This window comes from Plasmodium coatneyi, chromosome 7 (assembly GCF_001680005.1).
Source record: "Plasmodium coatneyi strain Hackeri chromosome 7, complete sequence".
NCBI classification, from domain to species: Eukaryota; Apicomplexa; class Aconoidasida; order Haemosporida; family Plasmodiidae; genus Plasmodium; species Plasmodium coatneyi.
In genome coordinates this window covers 1,070,669-1,088,358 of record NC_033562.1, presented here as the reverse complement: position 1 = coordinate 1,088,358, position 17,690 = coordinate 1,070,669, and the positions used below count along the sequence as shown (strand labels likewise).

At 42.4% G+C, this 17,690-nt stretch overlaps 8 protein-coding genes across 8 annotated transcripts; 3 read left to right on the top strand and 5 right to left on the bottom strand.

The window, feature by feature from the left end:
- Positions 1-611: 611 nt before the first annotated feature.
- PCOAH_00017940 (Uncharacterized protein) lies at positions 612-881 on the top strand (the record flags this gene model as incomplete). The annotated part of the gene is made up of 1 exon (XM_020058603.1): positions 612-881. One exon carries the CDS (start codon positions 612-614, stop codon positions 879-881), a length of 270 nt encoding a protein of 89 aa, XP_019913961.1.
- Positions 882-1,093: 212 nt separating this feature from the next.
- On the bottom strand, positions 1,094-2,620 carry PCOAH_00017930 (Uncharacterized protein; the record flags this gene model as incomplete). Its single annotated transcript, XM_020058602.1, has 1 exon — positions 1,094-2,620. One exon carries the CDS (start codon positions 2,618-2,620, stop codon positions 1,094-1,096), a length of 1,527 nt encoding a protein of 508 aa, XP_019913975.1.
- A 1,255-nt stretch (positions 2,621-3,875) lies between these two features.
- On the top strand, positions 3,876-4,958 carry PCOAH_00017920 (26S proteasome regulatory subunit; the record flags this gene model as incomplete). The annotated part of the gene is made up of 2 exons (XM_020058601.1): positions 3,876-4,395; positions 4,495-4,958. The coding sequence occupies 2 exons, from the start codon at positions 3,876-3,878 to the stop codon at positions 4,956-4,958; spliced, it is 984 nt and encodes a 327-aa protein (XP_019914086.1).
- A 498-nt stretch (positions 4,959-5,456) lies between these two features.
- On the bottom strand, positions 5,457-6,516 carry PCOAH_00017910 (Uncharacterized protein; the record flags this gene model as incomplete). Its single annotated transcript, XM_020058600.1, has 5 exons — positions 5,457-5,641; positions 5,834-5,911; positions 6,049-6,099; positions 6,217-6,279; positions 6,450-6,516. 5 exons carry the CDS (start codon positions 6,514-6,516, stop codon positions 5,457-5,459), a joined length of 444 nt encoding a protein of 147 aa, XP_019914194.1.
- A 669-nt stretch (positions 6,517-7,185) lies between these two features.
- On the bottom strand, positions 7,186-9,879 carry PCOAH_00017900 (Uncharacterized protein; the record flags this gene model as incomplete). The annotated part of the gene is made up of 2 exons (XM_020058599.1): positions 7,186-9,360; positions 9,742-9,879. The coding sequence occupies 2 exons, from the start codon at positions 9,877-9,879 to the stop codon at positions 7,186-7,188; spliced, it is 2,313 nt and encodes a 770-aa protein (XP_019913927.1).
- A 1,479-nt stretch (positions 9,880-11,358) lies between these two features.
- PCOAH_00017890 (Translation elongation factor) lies at positions 11,359-12,201 on the top strand (the record flags this gene model as incomplete). The annotated part of the gene is made up of 1 exon (XM_020058598.1): positions 11,359-12,201. The coding sequence occupies one exon, from the start codon at positions 11,359-11,361 to the stop codon at positions 12,199-12,201; it is 843 nt and encodes a 280-aa protein (XP_019914059.1).
- Positions 12,202-12,923: 722 nt separating this feature from the next.
- Positions 12,924-14,897, bottom strand: PCOAH_00017880 (Uncharacterized protein; the record flags this gene model as incomplete). The annotated part of the gene is made up of 2 exons (XM_020058597.1): positions 12,924-14,158; positions 14,309-14,897. The coding sequence occupies 2 exons, from the start codon at positions 14,895-14,897 to the stop codon at positions 12,924-12,926; spliced, it is 1,824 nt and encodes a 607-aa protein (XP_019913945.1).
- A 1,460-nt stretch (positions 14,898-16,357) lies between these two features.
- PCOAH_00017870 (Uncharacterized protein) lies at positions 16,358-17,488 on the bottom strand (the record flags this gene model as incomplete). The annotated part of the gene is made up of 2 exons (XM_020058596.1): positions 16,358-16,707; positions 16,971-17,488. 2 exons carry the CDS (start codon positions 17,169-17,171, stop codon positions 16,408-16,410), a joined length of 501 nt encoding a protein of 166 aa, XP_019914022.1.
- Positions 17,489-17,690: the final 202 nt, after the last annotated feature.

The following is a 17,690-nucleotide window of genomic DNA, read 5'->3' as shown; positions in this document are numbered from 1 at the left end:
ATGGCGATTATCCCTCAAGAGAATATAAATTTTCAGTCGCTTCTCCACAAAAGTAATTTCTTCAAGTGGGCATTTCCTTACATTTTTGGTGATTATATTTTTGTGGTGAAACAGGTCAGGCAAGGCGACTGCGTCGCATTCTGTGCGGAAAACGCTGCGGGGAATTTTTTTTTTTTTTTTTTTTTTTTTTTCACCGTTCATGTATAGCGCCATTTTGGGATTATATATATATATTTTTTCCCCTTTGGTGGAATTTTTTGCCCCTTCGCTTGGCGCCCTTAGGAAGAACACAAAAAGTTTTGTTGACCCTTTTACATCCAGTTGGGCGCTTTACCATGCGCGAGGGAATGACTCACACTTCAGTTTAGCAATCCAGGCGGAATGAACACCCTGCTGCATGTGCAGGTCACTTGAACTGCTTGGCAAAATATTTTCGCGGAGGGAAGTATTACTGATGAGAAGCATAACGGGGAGAGAATGGGACATGCGAAGTGGAACATACTGAAGCTACATTAGGAAGAGATGCACACGCTTGGGCCATTTTTTTCACATTTTTCTTTTTTTTGTGGGAAGAACTACGAAAAAGTGACCGTCGTGTTTTTCCCCTCAAAATGGCACGCAGCGGCTGCCTCCCCAAGTCGGTGCTGAAATGCTTAGTTGGGAACTACGCCGTTAAAGTAACCCCGCCAAACGTGACAACACACTTCAGCACAGCGAAAATCCCAGAGAGCGTAAAAGCTTTGTACGAGAAGAAAGTCGAACAAATGGAATTACGAAAGAAACAGTTGGAAATGAAAAAAAAAAAAATGGATAAGGTTCAAATTTCCAAGGAACGAAAAAATAAATTCAAGTCTTCCAAGGGGCAGCACAACGTATTTTAGGGACGTCTCAAGAAATTACATAGTTCATCAGAACGGGGAAAAGGAAAGAAAACGCGTTACTTAGACGGGGGTTCTTTCTGTCCCTGCGTAGGTAGGTCTTCATAACCGTGTGTCCCCCTTCGCATGCACGGTTATATCCCTTTTTCGCACAAAATACACACCAACATGTATACGTACTTTTACACATTTTGAGCCCGCCTGGATGGAACCAGCTAGGTTGCTGTTGCTCCCTCCACCTTGAGCGCAGTTAAGAGGAACCCATCGGCCAACTTGGCATTTTTTATAACTGGATGCGTTCGCCGTTTCACCACCTGTTGCTCTCTTAAAACAAATTCATTAAGCTTTATGTGTATGAACGAATTGGTATCCATTAGGCCCTTTAAAAAAAGGTTGCAAATATTTAGGTCATCTGTGTGAATAATTATCTTGCTGTCATTTTTCAGAAATTTCAAAGACACCTTGATGAGTGTATCGATGAGGAGATGCACATCTGTGTTCGTGTTGTAAATGAAGTCACTCGATATTATTACGACGAATGCTTCGGCTCCTTCGGTGTTCATGTGGTCTATTAACATATGTTGTAGATGTGATTTTTTGTTTGGCGGGATTGTGCTGTTCGCCTCCACATGGACATTCTTTGCACGCTTATTGGGGAGATTTTCAACCTGGTCAACCCCTTCACCATCGGGGTGGTCCACCTGGTCTATCCTCCTCTTGCGATATTCCCCCTCGTCAGCGTCGACCTCTTCGACCATTTCGTCTATTTGTTCCTCCTTTGATGCTGCTTCGACTACCCCCTGTAGTGCCTCCTTCCCAACGAGTTCGCACCCCCCGTCAATGGCGAGCCACTCTCCGGTGCTCAGCCTAGGCGCGTGTGACGCGTGGAGGATGCTCACCTTGGCAACGTTGGTGCTTTTAGGAATGCCAAAACTGGGGATGATCGAATTAGAAGCATTTTTATAAACAAGAGAAAAAATATTCACATGGTCAGAATAAATTATGTTGAGCATGCTAATCAGTAAGCCAAAAGAATCGTCGTAAATTATTACGTTCGGTTTTTTCGTGCTGAAGGTGTGCACAGTCTCTTCGGCGAAGTGGTCTGACGTCGCACTCCCACCGGGTTGGACCATATCATCGTTTATTTCTTCATTGCTTTTTTCAATCCCTTGGGGGTCTTCCTCCCTACTGAGGACGTCCCGATTCAAGTGGAACAACAAATTGGCCAAATAATCCACCCTAACGGAGGATATTTTTTCGGGAAAATATTTGTAATAAAAATTTACCAAATTTACAACACTACATTCGTATACAGTAAATTGGCACAAGTGTCTTTTCAATTTTTTTTCCACATATTTGAACTTTGATATGACAGTTTTGTCCTTATAAGTGGAAGAATTATGGACTAGCTTTTGTATAACTTCGTATGGATTTTCCGAAGGGTTATCCTTCAGCTCTGCAATATTTTCTTCGGTTAATTTTTGCGAATTGGTATGCTGAAAAATGTCTTTGTTTGTTCCTTCGATATTTCCTTGAAAATCAATGTCCAACTTATTTTTGCTCTTTTTACATCGGACCCACTTATTATTTATGTAGGTGTAAGTCGATCCATACTTCTTATTCACGAGGAACATTAAGTTGAGGTAGTTTTTTTTTATTTTTATTTTCATGTCCACCACTTTGTGCAGCCTGCACTTGAGTTCATCGTCGATCAAGACGAAGTCGTGCTTCCGGATCTTCATCCTGCCTTCGGGAAAACTGTCCAATGGGGATGGGGGAAGCTAAACTGGTATGTTAAGTCGTCCCTCCTTTTATGCGGGATGGAACGGACGGGCAGGTTAGAATGTGGGAAGATGCCTCCGATCGGTACAAATAAAAATTGCGCCTTCTTGGCTACGTGTTGGGGTTCCTTTATCCTCTGGCACGATCCCTTTTTTTTGTAACCATGTGCGTGGGTGGGGTCTAGAGTGCCCCGGTGAACCATCCTCAAATGGGCACCCTACTGTCCGTCCGTGCAAGTTCAAATGTGAAAATTGTTGCTATGCATGTGCGTAAGGGGGGGTCACGCCGGAGCCGTTGATAAGTAACAGTTGCCCAGTTGGTAATATTCTCCGTCGCGCTGACCTGTTTTAACATATATGCATTACATATGCATTATATATGTATTACATAGGTATTACGTATGTATGCGTTTTTTTTTATTTGCTTTGTCGCGACATGATGATAAAGCGCAACCCCACTGCAGTCCTGTGCGTAACCCATATTGGTACAATTCGTAAGCCCCGGTATATGGCTGGCATACTTGGGAGGCAACCCCCAAACGGCTTTTTTTTTTTTTTTTTTTTTTTTCTGTAAAGGCCAACACAGGTATACCAGGGGCGGCAATGGCAAATTGGGGTAACGCACGAGGAGGGGCACAGCCCACCATTCGGCATTTTCATCCTGTGAAAAAGAAAAAAAAAAGGACCTCAAAAGAATGGAAGGATCTTCTTTTTAGGGAAGCTTTCCTGAAGCAGCATTTCTCCTTTTCTCCTTTTTTTTTTTTTTTTTTTTTTTCCCATTTTTGCATCTCTCAGGGGAAAAGAAAACGCCTCACCTTTTTTTTTAATTTCACCTGCTCGGTAACCCCAAGTGATGTATGTCCCCCTTCGCTCATTCGTTCATTCGTTTGTTCGTTCGTTCGTTCGTTCGTTTGTTCTTTATGCTCATTTTTGCACATTTTTTTCATTTGTTTTTTTGTGAGTGAATATCTGTGTCATTCCATTTGTGCCGTCGCCGGTCACTTCGCGTGAGGGGCGTGTAATTCGGAGCGTTTCTCCCCTCCAAGGGTGAACACGCAAATCTGTGTACACCTGTGTGTATACAACTAGGATTTCTTTGTCATCCATCGTTGGGCGGTTCGTAGCGCAAAACCTGTTTGTGTATATATGTATATAACCGCCCCACGTGGAGGATCGCCCGACGCGGAGTAACAACCACATATTACAGCGAAGCAAAATGGAAAATGACATCTTCGAGAAGAGCAAAAATGAGTTAGAGAGAATCTACCTAAACAAGCATGTGGTGGTGCACCCGATAGTCCTCCTCTCCGTGGTGGACCATTACAACCGAATAGCGAGTAACACAAAAAAGAGAGTGCTTGGCACAATCCTTGGAGAAAAAATAGACGGCGTTGTACACCTCACAAATAGTTACGCTTTACCATTTGAAGAGGACATAAAAGATATAAACATATTTTTTGTCGATGATAATTACAATGAAAACCTTTTCAACATGATACGGAAAATTAACACGAGAGAAAAAATTGTTGGTTGGTATACGACGGGTTCTAACATAAAACCGAACGATATTTTCATTAATGAGATTTTTTACAAGTACCACCACGCACCCATCTTCCTTTTGGTAAATGTACACACAGATCAGAGCGTCTTTCCTGTGAATGCCTACGTGGCTATTGAGAAGGCCATCTCGGATAACAAATTCAGGAAGACCTTCATCCATATTCCCGTGACGATAGGTAAATATACGGTGTAGCTACAACATGGGTGGCCAATCTGTGCATGTTATGTGGTATCGTGTGTGTATTGCTCACCCATGTTCTGTGTTCCCCCCGCAGGAGCGTTCGAAGCCGAGGACGTGGGAGTGGAGTTCCTGCTGAAGGAGCTGAAAAGCGTGTCCACCTCCACCCTAGCCACCAAAGTGGGGGACAAGTTATCCTCCCTAAAAAGCCTCATTTATAAATTGCACGAAATTTCTGCCTACCTAAATGACATCCTTAATGGAAACATCGAAATGAACATAAAAATTCTTTACAATCTACAAAACGTATTTAGTCTCCTCCCCGATACGGAAAACCCAAACCTTTTGGAAGCCTTTATGGTAAAAAACAACGACATAATGCTGAACGTATTTATTGGAAGCATTACCAGGTCGGTCATTGCGCTGCACAATTTGATAAACAATAAAATCGAAAATAAAATAAATGCCGAAAAGAAGAAGAAACAGCTCGACGGGCCCAAAGAGGGAGAGGAGGACAAAGACATGGACAAGGAGAAGGAAAAATCGAAGAAAAAAAATTAACCCATACACAGGCCACCCCATCGGTCAGTAAAACAATGTTGAAAAGGAGAGGATCACCAAATCGATCAACTCTGTGTGATGAAAAAATAAGGATTATCCGAATTAAGTTGATTGCAGTTTTGTTTGCATAGCGAATAACAAAATGGAACAGCGTCCTTTTTGCATGTCACATGGAACATGTTAAAAAAAAAAAAATGTTTCCACATGCACGGAGGGTACCCGCCATGTGATACCCACGATGTGTGTTTCTCCATTTCAACTTAACAATCCCAATCAACCCTTCTTTCTTTTCCCCCCTTTTTTAATTTTACAAAACATTTTACGTCAAAAAAAATAAAATAAAAATAAACCACGAATTGATGTAAGGACAAATGCCCTTACAAAGCAGGGTGGACATATCTGCTGACGGGTTGTTTGGGAGATAGTCCAATGGATAACATGCGGTCGTGGCAAATACAAGGATGCGCATTTTTTTATGCACTTACTCCTCTGATCGTATCATCCCTGCACATCGTTACCCTTCGAAATGGTATTCATAACCTCCACTGACCGCTTGTGCATATCGTCGATCATTTTGTTCAGTTCCATGTTGTCAAAAAACCCGGGCGTATTCCCGTAATGATTTTTTATTTCCATTTTTTCGCTCAAACTGTACTTGCGCCTGTTTCCCACGTTGGCGAATCCTGCATGGTGAGAAGGCATAATATTAATGGAGGTGTTTGTGTGGACATTGTAATGGACTACATTAAGGCATATCCACAGGATAATTTTTCCCCCTTTGAAGGCTACACATTTATCATTCCAAGTGGGTGAAAAAAAAACAAATTGTAAAATTTCATCCGGATGGGGATAACTTCGAATGGGGAAAAACTCACCTGACAGGGGTAGGGCTTCGGACCTGAAGTCGATCACCTTTGGACTTTTGTGCTGCGGTACCACCGCTCGTTCGTCGTCTAAGGGGGGGAAGGAAGTGGGCACGCATGGGATGGCGCTCTCCTTACATTGCATACAATTTTTCATTGGAGGCACTTGCAAATCTGCGTGGCCAACCATTCACACTGCGCGAACGAACCAAAATGGATATGCCTACCTGGGTAGAGGAACTTGTTGGGCGGTCTAATCAAATCATCCTGTGTATTTTCTAAAAAGGAGGAAGGAGAAAGGTCAATAAAAAGGTGGACGGAGCAACTAGGTAAGCTTCCTGCGCGATGGAGTGCTCCCAATCTGCTTGTTCATTCTTTTTTTTTTCCATCCTTACTGCTCTTATTCGATCGTTTTATCTTGTTGTGCAATTTGACTACATTGGGCTTCTCTATAATCTCTGCGTTGTTAAATGGGTGGGAAGAAAATGAAAAAAAAGTGAAATAAAAATATATGTGACAGAGGTAGTGATCGTGATCAGGATAACCATAGTGATCAACGGGGGGAATACAGAAAAAGCCACGCGGCAGCAACGAGGTCCGTCCGCCGGACACGCTTCGAGCCTCTTACCATTCACGTGGATTCGCTTGATCGTCCTGAACCTCCGCTTAACCTTTGACCTCAGTCCCTTGGCCATGTTCTTGCTCCCCGATTGACTTGAAAAAGAAGTGGACTATTTTTACGCTTAAGCCACAACGTAGCTGCAGCAAGGATCCCTCCAGTTGGAAAAATTCCCTCGGGACAGCGCTATTGTTGGGGGCCGTCGAAATGGGCGTATGTTTTATTGGCCGTTATGCCAAATGGAAGAAACGGAATACTCCCAGGAAGTTGCGCGGGAAAATTTAAAAAAATTAAATTCAAAATTAAAGATAAGAAATTCGAAACGGGGAATAAAAAAATGTAAGTAAAAAATGGTACGCAAAAAAAAGTGAGAAAAACGTGGTTATGAAAAATGCGAACCCCTCACCGTGCGTGCTTAACGAAGCTTCGAATTTGTACCCAACTAAACGGGTCGCTTCTGGCACGTATGCGCTGGCAAAAGGTGGTGACCAAAAAATATGGGCATAAAATGCGGGCAAAAAATATAGGCAAAAAATATAGGCATAATATATAGGCAAAAAATTCGGGCAAAAAATACGGGCATAAAATATGGGCATAAAATATAGGCAAAAAATATGGGCATAAAATATAGGCAAAAAATATGGGCATAAAATACAGGCAAAAAATACGGGCATAAAATACTAGCAAAGAATGCCTGAATTGATTGCAAGCCAAATGAAGGTCTGCCCCCTTTTCCTGTTCTCGTCTACCAAACCCACTTCTTCCTCCGCACGTGCAGATCCTTGGGGGCCCTGTAGTAATGGTTGCTATACGTGCCAAAGTCGAAAGTAACGTTGGGGACCACCATTCGGATGTGGGTCTCCAGGCGATCAAATGGTACTTGTAGCCTTTTCACACTTTTGAGCATTTTAAAGAGCTCAAAAATTTCGATATTGACAAAATTGCTCCTATGGATAATTTCGACAATTCTGGAAATCATCTTTTCATTCTTATATGATAATTTTGCACACGAATTTAAATATTTTATGGCATCCTCGGTGGACAAATAGTTGGAGTTGTTGTCAAGTCTTTCACACAGAATGTTATCCACCGCAGAAAACACCTTACCGTTCAGGTAATAAATTTTACTATACGCATGAACAATATTGATCAGATCACTTCCTTCCAGGGAGTTTATTTTCCTTTCGCGGAGGAGGAAATCCCCAATTATGTCATACACGTCCCGTTCGAAGTATAAATTTTTACTGTAACTTAGGAGATAATTCATTAAGTCGATGGGAGTACAATTGGCAAAAAAATTTTGGTAAAATTTCACCTGCACGTTAAATCTTTCCATGTGTATTTTGGACAACAGGATCCTCACATTGCAGTGCACCTTCGTTAACGATATTAAGCTCTGCGATAATTCCGAGCAACTCATATGTTTGTAGACGTTCTGCAGGAGGAGTAAAATTTCGTTGTACAGCTCGTCTATATACATGCTAAATTTACTGTATGAGTAAAGAACATCCGTCACGTTTTGCGTTGCTTCACTGATCAGTGGAGGGGTTTCTTGCAATAACTCCGTTGACCCTTCACACGCTGATTGGGAATCGCTTTCCCCACGATTGTAGCTGCCCAATTTGTGCCCCCTGAGGAGTTCCTCATTGTACCCCTTTATTCTCTTCAATGTGGGGGGATATAAATGCAAGAGCAATTTCTCGTGGTACGTTTTAATCTTGGCATATGAGTACAGGATAGTCTTGATCTGCTTGAACGAGGCACTTTTGGCAATATTTTCTTCTACTAGGTAGTTCCCAAGTTTGTTTAGCAACTTGGTTAAATTTTTATGAACACGTTGATGAGTTTTATCCGTTTGGTTCACGTTACCCGTTTGGTTCACGTTATCAGTTTGGTTCACGTTACCCGTTTGGTTCACGTTATCCGTTTGGTTCATTTTCCCATTTTGTGACTTCCCCTTGGGGAGTGAAAAATGGGGAGACGCCTGGATAATTTCGAAAAGCTCTTCATGAGAAAAGGAGCTGTAATAGCTGCCAATTATTTGGATGATCTGGCCGATGGGAATTTCCCCCAAGTGGATTAAGTTTTCTCTGTACAAATAGGCAAAGCTGTAGAAGGTGTTACTTACGGCTAAGGTTGTGCATGTCCCTAACTTGATGTGCTCCTTCAATTTTGTCATCAGGACGTGTAATAATTCACCATCCGTATAATGGCAATTAACCAAAATGCGAAGAATGATGGAGAGCAATTCGCTGTCCTTTACTTTGACTATCTCAGAGGATAATTTCCCAACCAATTCGTGAATACATACCAGCTTATTCATGGTGTGTAGGAGAAGAAACACCATTTTTAAATTCTTTTCAATTTTTATGATTTCGTTCATTTGTTCAATTAAGTCCTTCGCTGTCTCCTCGGAGATGTCCTTTTTCTCACCGATCAGTCCATATAACGTTTTTAAAAATTCGTATGATTTACTCTCTTTGGAGGTACTCTGGGCGAACGGGTTTGTGCATGCTTCCCCATCTTTTCTTCCATCCAGTTGGGTGACTCCCTCTTGGTTGGACACAAATGGGTTGTCCCCCTTACCTGCTTTCCCCATATCGGGGCAAATATCCCCTCCCTTTTGAAACCCCTCAGAAAAAATATCACCTGTGTAATCGGTCCTGATGTCCCCTTCGACGGCATTCCCATGCAGGTGACTCCCTCTCCCACGTGCGGCTATTTTGAACTTCCTTAACTTTTTGTTTCCCCTCCCTAAGGTGGTTGCGTCACTTTGTGGACACACTTTGGGGAATTCCCCATCGTGCGATGGGTGGTCCTTCCACTCTTCACCCCTGCAATTCGCATTTTCTGCTGAAGGAATGCCATTGCTATTCCTTAAGGGGGGACATTTGTCCTTTCCCCTGACACTTCGAACATACTTCACGTGGATAGAGCGAAGCGTTCGCGATTTCGAAAACAGGTTTGAGAACATAATTCCGCTGCTGTGTCTTCGTTTTGCTTATCTTTTGCTTATGTTTTGATTTTTTTTCTTTTTTTTTCTACTGCCCCTTCAGCAACAACATGACCATTCAAACAGAAAAAAATGTACCACCAGGTCAGCTGATCGCACGCACGTGAAGGTGTCCCATCAAATTTTTTCTTCTCGCTCACGTTGTAGATGTACAGTCAGTACAAACGTTTCTTTGCAAAAATGGAGACGCGAAAAGGGTGTTAAAAGAGGAAAAAAAAGTAGTCAATCAGCACAAACATGCTCATGTGTACCACACCATATAATAATATGGCGAAAGAACTACTTTACCGGTTTTTCACTTTTTTCATTCACATTGTTCACATTATCTTTCATTTTATTCACAATCGGGTTGAATATGTAGTACCCGCTGCAAACCCCGATGATGGTTGCCACACATATGCTTTTAAAGTCCGTTCTCCGCTTCATTTTTTTGTAGCTTCCCGAAGGTGTCAGAATGTAGGTGCCGTGCTGGGCAGTCGCAGTAGTGTAGTACTATAGTAGTGTTGTATATAGTTGGTTAAATCGCGCAGTTCTTTTTTTTTTTTTTCTTTATTGTAAATTTTCCCAAGTGCTATTAAAGTGTTATGGGTGAGTAGTTACCCAATCGAATTAGCGAGGTGAAGGAAAAAGAGGGCAATTTTTTACACGGTAAGTATATGTGCATTCCCCCAATGTAGTAACGTAGCTTCGGAGAAATTCCCCTCCAGGAGCGGCACGAGTATATATTTCACCTTCCCCGTTCTGTGTGTATATGGAGAGGATAGCACAACGAGTAATACAGCTCTCCCGTGCCTTCTTCCTAATCAAGCAAACTTTACACGCCCCTCTTCTTCCACCCCTTCGTGTGCGAAGTGAAATACCATGGGGGAGTGTCCAATCAACAATGAGATGTGTAGATAGGCATACTTTATGCGCGTAAACTGATTAGGCCTTTCTGCATACGTATCTTTCGCCTAAATGTGGTGGTACACAAAATGGTCCCCACGAGAACTCGCTTTACAAAGACGATTTGAATAGATTTCCCAAATTGGTGAATCTTCCTAATGTTTTAAGGGTTACCGTAGCGGGCTGAACCCTGGCACATTAGCAATAGAGCGCACCCCCCTGGAAAAAATAAAATAAAATAAATTTTCAGAATCCTTTCCATGTAGATAATGTTGCAAAAATGAAATGGTGACAAAATTTATAAAAAAATGTCGTCCTCCTTTTGTGTAACCCTTCCCCCTCTTAACTTCATATACTTCAGCACCTGAATAGGGTGAATAAAATTTAGGATGCTCCCCCGCAGAGAGAAAATAATAAAAATGGGGCTTTGCGCGAGGAGATAAAAAGGGCCTGGTTGGAACATGCGCAATTACGTATGCGTATAATATACGTACATCCAACGAGGCATACCGCACCGCGGCTCGTGCAATGCTGCTACATGGGTAATCGTCCGGTCCCTGTTTTGGAGAAATCCGAAAAACGGGGCACTGTTTACGCCTACGCATGGGTCATTGTTGCCCCCCTTTCCTTTTTTCCCCCGTGACCCAGCGCTAACATGAAGTATAGAAAAAAAAAAAAAAAAAAAAAAAAAAAATGGTTAAATCGCCTGAACAGTTCATATAAAAAGTGAACATTTTACCCTTGCCGTTCATGCGAAATAAAAAAAAAAAAAAATTCCCATTTAGCTATTTTAGCGAAAAGTACCCAATAATTCTTCCTCCATTTGGTCATTCTTAACATCGCATCCGTTGTTAACAAGCATATTAACGACATATTCACGTAACGCGCGAAAAGCAGCAGATTCTTTCCTTGTTGCCCATTCAATTTTAACCATTTGTACTGTACCTGTGGCATACGGAATATAACATTTCCAGCAATATAGCTTAACTTTCCATTTTTTTCACATACCCCCCATTCAACATGGCTAGCAACGCAAATTTATTAACCGTCAAGGGCGAAGGGGACTACGCCAAACTGAACGCCTTTTTCGCAGAGCACTCGTACTACCAAAATCACATGCTAAGTGCCCAAGATTTGAAGATCTATAATCAGATAAAAAGCGTCATATGTAAAGATAAGCACCCCCATTTGTATCGCTGGTATAAGCACATCAGCTCCTTAGAAAGTTATGTCACAGATCAGTTTAAGGATCCAAGCGAAAAGGCGAAAAAAGCGGGAGGCAGCAACGCGCCAGAGAAAAAAAACATCCCAGAAAATGATGATGTTGATAACGATATTGACCTATTCGGGGACAGCAATAATGATGACCAGAGCATTCTGTTAGAGAAAAAAAAACAGAAAGAAGAAGAATTAAAAAAGAAGAAGCAAAAGGAGAAGGAAAAAAATAGGTCCATTTTAATTATCGAAATAAAACCCAAATCAATTGACACCGATATTGGTAAAATCCCCAAACTTGTTAAGCAAAAAATTGTGGATGAAAATATCAAATGGGGTGAGGAAGTAAAAAAATTACCCGTAGCTTTTGGCCTGTACAAACTTCACATGTCTTGTATTATATATGACGATTTTGTCAATACGAATGACTTGATGGAGAAAATAGAAAACATTGACTTGGAAAATGAGGAGGACAAGAAAAAGAGGAAGCTCATTCTCGGCCTGGATGGAGAAGACAACGACGCCAACAGTGACGAGGAGGGCGACCACGATGGGGCCAACGAGGATGAGGTGAATTATGAAGACGTGGAAGACGACCTGGACTTCTTGGTGCAGTCGGCCGAGATTATTAGCTTCAACAAGTTGTGAGGGTCAGGCGGATGAATGAGCCATTGTGCATCTGTTGTGACGGGGCAGTGGTTGTTCTCTCCCCCCAAAGTTGGCACACATGCATATATATATATACACTGCTTTGCGTACCCTGTCACTGAAGCGAAAAATGTACACCCTCCCAAATGCGTGATTTTTTTTTTTTTTTTTTTTTTTTTTTTTGCACGAAAAATAATCGTATGTTATAACTTTCCTTGCAAGCGCCACCCCACAGTAAAGTGGGGATTTGTCAAAGCGGTAAATGCGCGTGTTGAAGTCACTTCGTTGGAATAGTCTACGAAGGAAAGACAGCATTGTTGGAAGATGCACGATGCGGGGCTCATGCATAAACACAGCCTAATTAAAGGTATAAAATTGGCAGAATTAAAAAAAAATATATGAACACCGTTTTATGAGGGCAGCTGTGGTTTACCCCATTTTGAAACAAACGAAAAGTAAATGTGAAAAAAAATTATTAAGCGGAAGGTGAACTAAACAGAGGGGGGAGCACGCCAATGCGAGTCGCTCTTTCTGCACATGCTGCTACACTTGCAAAGTGTGCGTGTGGTGTGAAGTGAGGGGTAAAATATGCCGACAGAGCAACAATATGTGGCTATGGAAAAACAAAAAAAGGCATACTAAATGGGTAAAAAAAAAAAATTTTTTTTTAATTGTTACACCTCTGCTGCAATGATTCCACGAAACGGCCAAAAGGAACACCCCTACTTGTAACTAACGATAAAGTCACCCTCCTTTATGTGAAGAATGACCGAATCGTTGGGCTGAATCTTAATGTTGTATATACCATCAATATACACGATGGTGTTGCTCGTGCAGGTGCGTATATTCACATACTGACAATCGTACACATGGTCGGTAGAGTCGTATACGCTATTTTCCACGGGCTCCTTAACTATACACTTCATTTGTTTACTACTGGGATGGAAGCAAATGGAATTATTTATGTATTCAGAAAAAAGGTCATAGTTGACAGGCTGGATGTTTTCCTTCACTACATCATTTTGTATTCGTACAAATTCGTCAATAATATTTTTCATTTTTTTTTTATCAATTTTATTGACGTTGTATGCCCAAGCAGTGGACCCCGTCCCACTGGTAATCAACAGAGCGGTACTTTTTAGCTTCTTCACAATTTTGTTGTCTATATTAATGTATGTGCAGATATTATTTTTGACGGCCTCATAAATATACACCTCGTTGATGCTTCTGTATGTTTTTCCTTCTTCCTCGTTGCACCTTTTTATGTATACGGTGATGTACTTTCTGTGCAGCTTTCGATGCTTGTTCGTTTCGAAGAAGCACTTGAGCGTGTTCCTGGCGTACTCCTCGGCGCTGATGGTGAGATTTTCCAGGCGCTCACTTACCGTGTGGGGGAAGGCGCTGAACGGGTTGTTGCACGGTTTCGTGTGATCAACATGGTCAGCATGGTCAGTATGGCCAACCTGGCCAGCTTGACTGCTTTTCCCCAGCTCGATCGATTCGACCCCCTCATCAGGGGCATTGTTGTGCTCATTTGTATGCACACCCTCATAACGCAAACTGTTATTCTGTGCAATTCGATCCATCGTGTTCACATTTTTTAAATCCGATTCTTCCACTGCATGTTCATCAGAATGATCACTCCTCATCCTGTTTTCCTTCTCCTCCTTCCCCTTGAGATCCCTGATCAAATTTGACACATCCGTGAAGACGAAATTTTTTTTTTTTTTTTTTCTGTTGTAAATTTCCTCGAATTGTCCAAATGAGTCATATGTGTAGTTTATTTCATTTTCGGGGTCCACATGGAAGTACTCCAGGCAGAGTTTCCCTTCAGATCCTCTGGGGTCGCTGTTTATTCCAACGAGCTCGATGTGCTTCTTCGTCCCTCCGGAGTTATCGTCTACAATATATTTGTTAGCGATTATGTGTGCGGATTCCAGGTATGTTCCGTCTCCGCCTTGGGGGGAAAAATGGAAAAGAAGGCAAGTAGATAGGTGTATTATTAATCACGCTTTGTGTGTATAGGATAAGCAAATTCGAAATATGCACGTGCAATGTGTGCACCCACGCTGACCAGGTTATCACCCCGACGCAGCGTTCACCTTACCCACGCTGAAAATCGCATCGGGCGAAAAAATGCTAGAACTGCTAATACAGATGTTTTCAATGTTCCGTTTATAGGCCTTAAGTATGGACACGTGGGATCTGTACTTTGTCCTCAAAAGGTTAATGACGTTGTTTACAATAAGAGTATGCGTAAAGTGAGAAATATAAACAGAAAAAAAATTGCGCAAAATATAATCGTCCTTATATCCTTGCTTCCTTAAATTGTCATACTTTGTGTACTTTTCGATTAATAAAATTCGATCGTATTTTCTTAAAATGACTTCACCTGAGAGGTCACCGCATGTGCTGTTTGGCGTGGGGCTGGAGGTGGGTTCCCCCAGACAGGTGGGTGTTGCAGATTCCGTTCCGCCATCCCGGTTAGCAGCACAAACGGGGCTAACATGGTTCATACCACCGTTGGCGTTGCTGACGTCGTTTCTTCCGCCTGCGCCCCCCGTGGAGTATCCACTTATACCGATTTTTTTACAACTCATGTGCGGATTCTTCACCATCCTGCTCCACTTTGCAACGCAGAAGTTGTTCGTTTTGCAGACCTTGCCAACGGTTATGTGTTTGGGGATGTATGACATGGCACAGTTATATTATCGTTTCATTTCACGCCTCTGCACAGAGTGAGATTTGCGATCGCATCGCCGACGCCAGCGGGTTCATTTGCAACGCGGTGTAGTAAAATATCTATACACATGTATTTACATATGTGTGTGTGTTATTGGGGCGCCCTGCTCATGGGATGCGCTGATTCGATTCATGCGCTACGATCGACCTGTGAGGTGAAGCCACTCCTACCTCGGGGAAGGGGTGACCCCTTTGGAAGGTGTTCAGGGGGAATGCTTATATCTACGTGCTAAATTTATGGGAAGATTTTTTTTTTTTTTTTTTTTTTTTGTGCTGTTTGGTGGGACGCCCCTGGTGGGTACTAAAACAGGTGTGGGTCCTGCGCCGTTCGATATGTATTTATGGCGAACCCAGCTCCTTCCTTCGTCTGTTTTTTTATTATTTTTTCCCCTTTAGCTTCCTTATCTGTACATTCTGCAAAAAATGAGACCTGTTTAACTTGCACCTTATTGTCCTTGTTTGATCCCTTTGCCGCGGCCTGCTTTTCATTTTTTCGTTCACCAAATTCTTGGTTGGTCCGCTTTCAGGATCGCTAATTTTTTCGCATCACGTGAGGATACTTCACACCACCTCGTCGGCATAATTATTGCCAATCAATCTATGTACCCTTTTTATGTCGTCTACGGTTCATTTTTTTTTTTTTTTTTTTTTTCCCTAACTTGTTTAATTCATCCGTTGGGCGTATGATAACAACGCACCGGCTAAAAAATATGCCCTGCGTTGCCCTCTTTTTTTTTTTTTTTTTCTTTTTTGCGAAATGTTTTTGCCTTTGAGGGGAAAGTCCGCGCGTAGTGGGGTCCTTCCCCCGTGGTTAACAGAACGGACAGTTAGCCAGGCGTATATACCTATATATATATATTTTTTTAATTTCCCGCCTTGTGTAACGCAAAGGTGGGTGTAGTAAAATTGCCTATTCGGAATGTGCATGCTATCCCCCTCCGCAGAATCATTCCGTTATGGAAAATTACGCACATAGTGTTGTACACACTTTGGTTTTTTGCTTTTCTTTCGATAGGGAATTTCCAGCTAGGTTATTACAACCCTTGGGGGGGAAGTACAGAACTGGCAACTCCTCCTGCAGAGCCCCTTCCGTCTGTATGGGAACACATATATCTACATGTGACGCATCCTCCCCCGCTTCCCAATTCAGTGCAAAAAATAAATATTCCTTTTTTTTTTCGCATATTCCCGTGTATCGCCATTCATTAGTAAGCAAACTGTGTGCACGTTGGACGGCATCACCACGATGGGGCCGTTGCGCATGTTACGCAAATGAACAAAAAAAAAAAAAAACACTCACACAAAATGACGGAATAATGAAATGATGAAATACATTGCGAGGGTGGAATGAAGACGGGGAGGCGAATAAACAATTCGGGTGAAATTCCGCCCCCTTCCCGCACTAACCAGTCCTCACAAACGTCTAAACCGTCACAAAAACGAAATGAACGGCACACCAAACGTTTATTTCTTGCGCAGTGTCGCCAGCAGCGATGAAGGCAAATTAACCTTCACAATTTTGTCTTCGTGCTTGAACACCGTTATTTGCAAACCAGGCTGCAGGTACTCCTCCGAAATGGCAAAAATGTTCATGGGTATTTCTATATCTTCATAATTTTCATCCAAGCAGACGACTATGTTTTTTTGCTTGTCCGTGTACTGTACCTGCACGTTCGATTTTACCGGTTCAATTTTTTCCACCTTCGCTTGGCACGCGAATTTGGCTGAGGAACTTTTTAACGTGCTCAGGTCGATGAAGGAGATCTGCGCGGGGGAAAAAACGAACAGGGTAAAGGGATCGAATGAAGCGAATGGAGGAAAGTACTTTCCGTGGCGCAAAGCACTCAGTCGGTGTGGGAGACACACATAAGGAAAGGTCCCCCAATTGGCTAAGCATGTTGCATGGATGGGCAAAACATCTGTGCACACAGTTACATATGCGTGTGCCTATCATTTCTGGAGGTACACATTTGTGCATGTGAATTTTGGGCACTTCACGGTATTTGCCCCCCCCTGTATCTTTTTACCATGTTCGTCGTGGCTAGTCGGCCCTGCTTGACCTGCCTCTGATCTGTCACCTCACAATATTTGTCATTGTGGAGGAATATGTGCCCACTCCTTAATTCGTTCGCTAGAACTGATACGTATCTTTGGGTTTGTAAAAAAGTGTTGCCTTCTAACATGCAAGCCCTGCGTAGCAGGTGCCTTCTTAGCTGGTTAACCTGCATGGGGCACACGCGGTGTGATAAATTATCCTGGTGGAGTTGTAGGACTTCCCCGTCACGCAGTTCAGCAGTGTGGTTAATGCAAACCGACCGTTCACTAGCTCGAGTGGCACTTTTTATTTTTATCCCAGGTGAGGGGCGCCTTACCAAATGGGGACAAAAAAGGCGGGAATTTTCACCTGAATAAGTTCATAACAATTTTGTGATCACACCAATAGGCTCTTTCTGGGAAAGAGATTTTTCTCCTCGACGGATAATTCGCTCCCACGTTACGCACAGGAAAAAAAAAGGGAATACGAAACGAGCAAACTTTGGTAAGCGATCAGGTAACCGCTAAGCTGCTTATTTTCTATTTTATTATTTTTTTTTCCCGGTGTATGTATCCCTGCTGCTATATCGGCACCCTCATTGGACCCGCCAATATGAGGAACAACGCCACCATTCCGTTTGACGGCCATTATACAGCGTAAATTTATGTGCCACGAATGGAAACCCCCAAGTGGAGGTCTTCCAATTGATCAT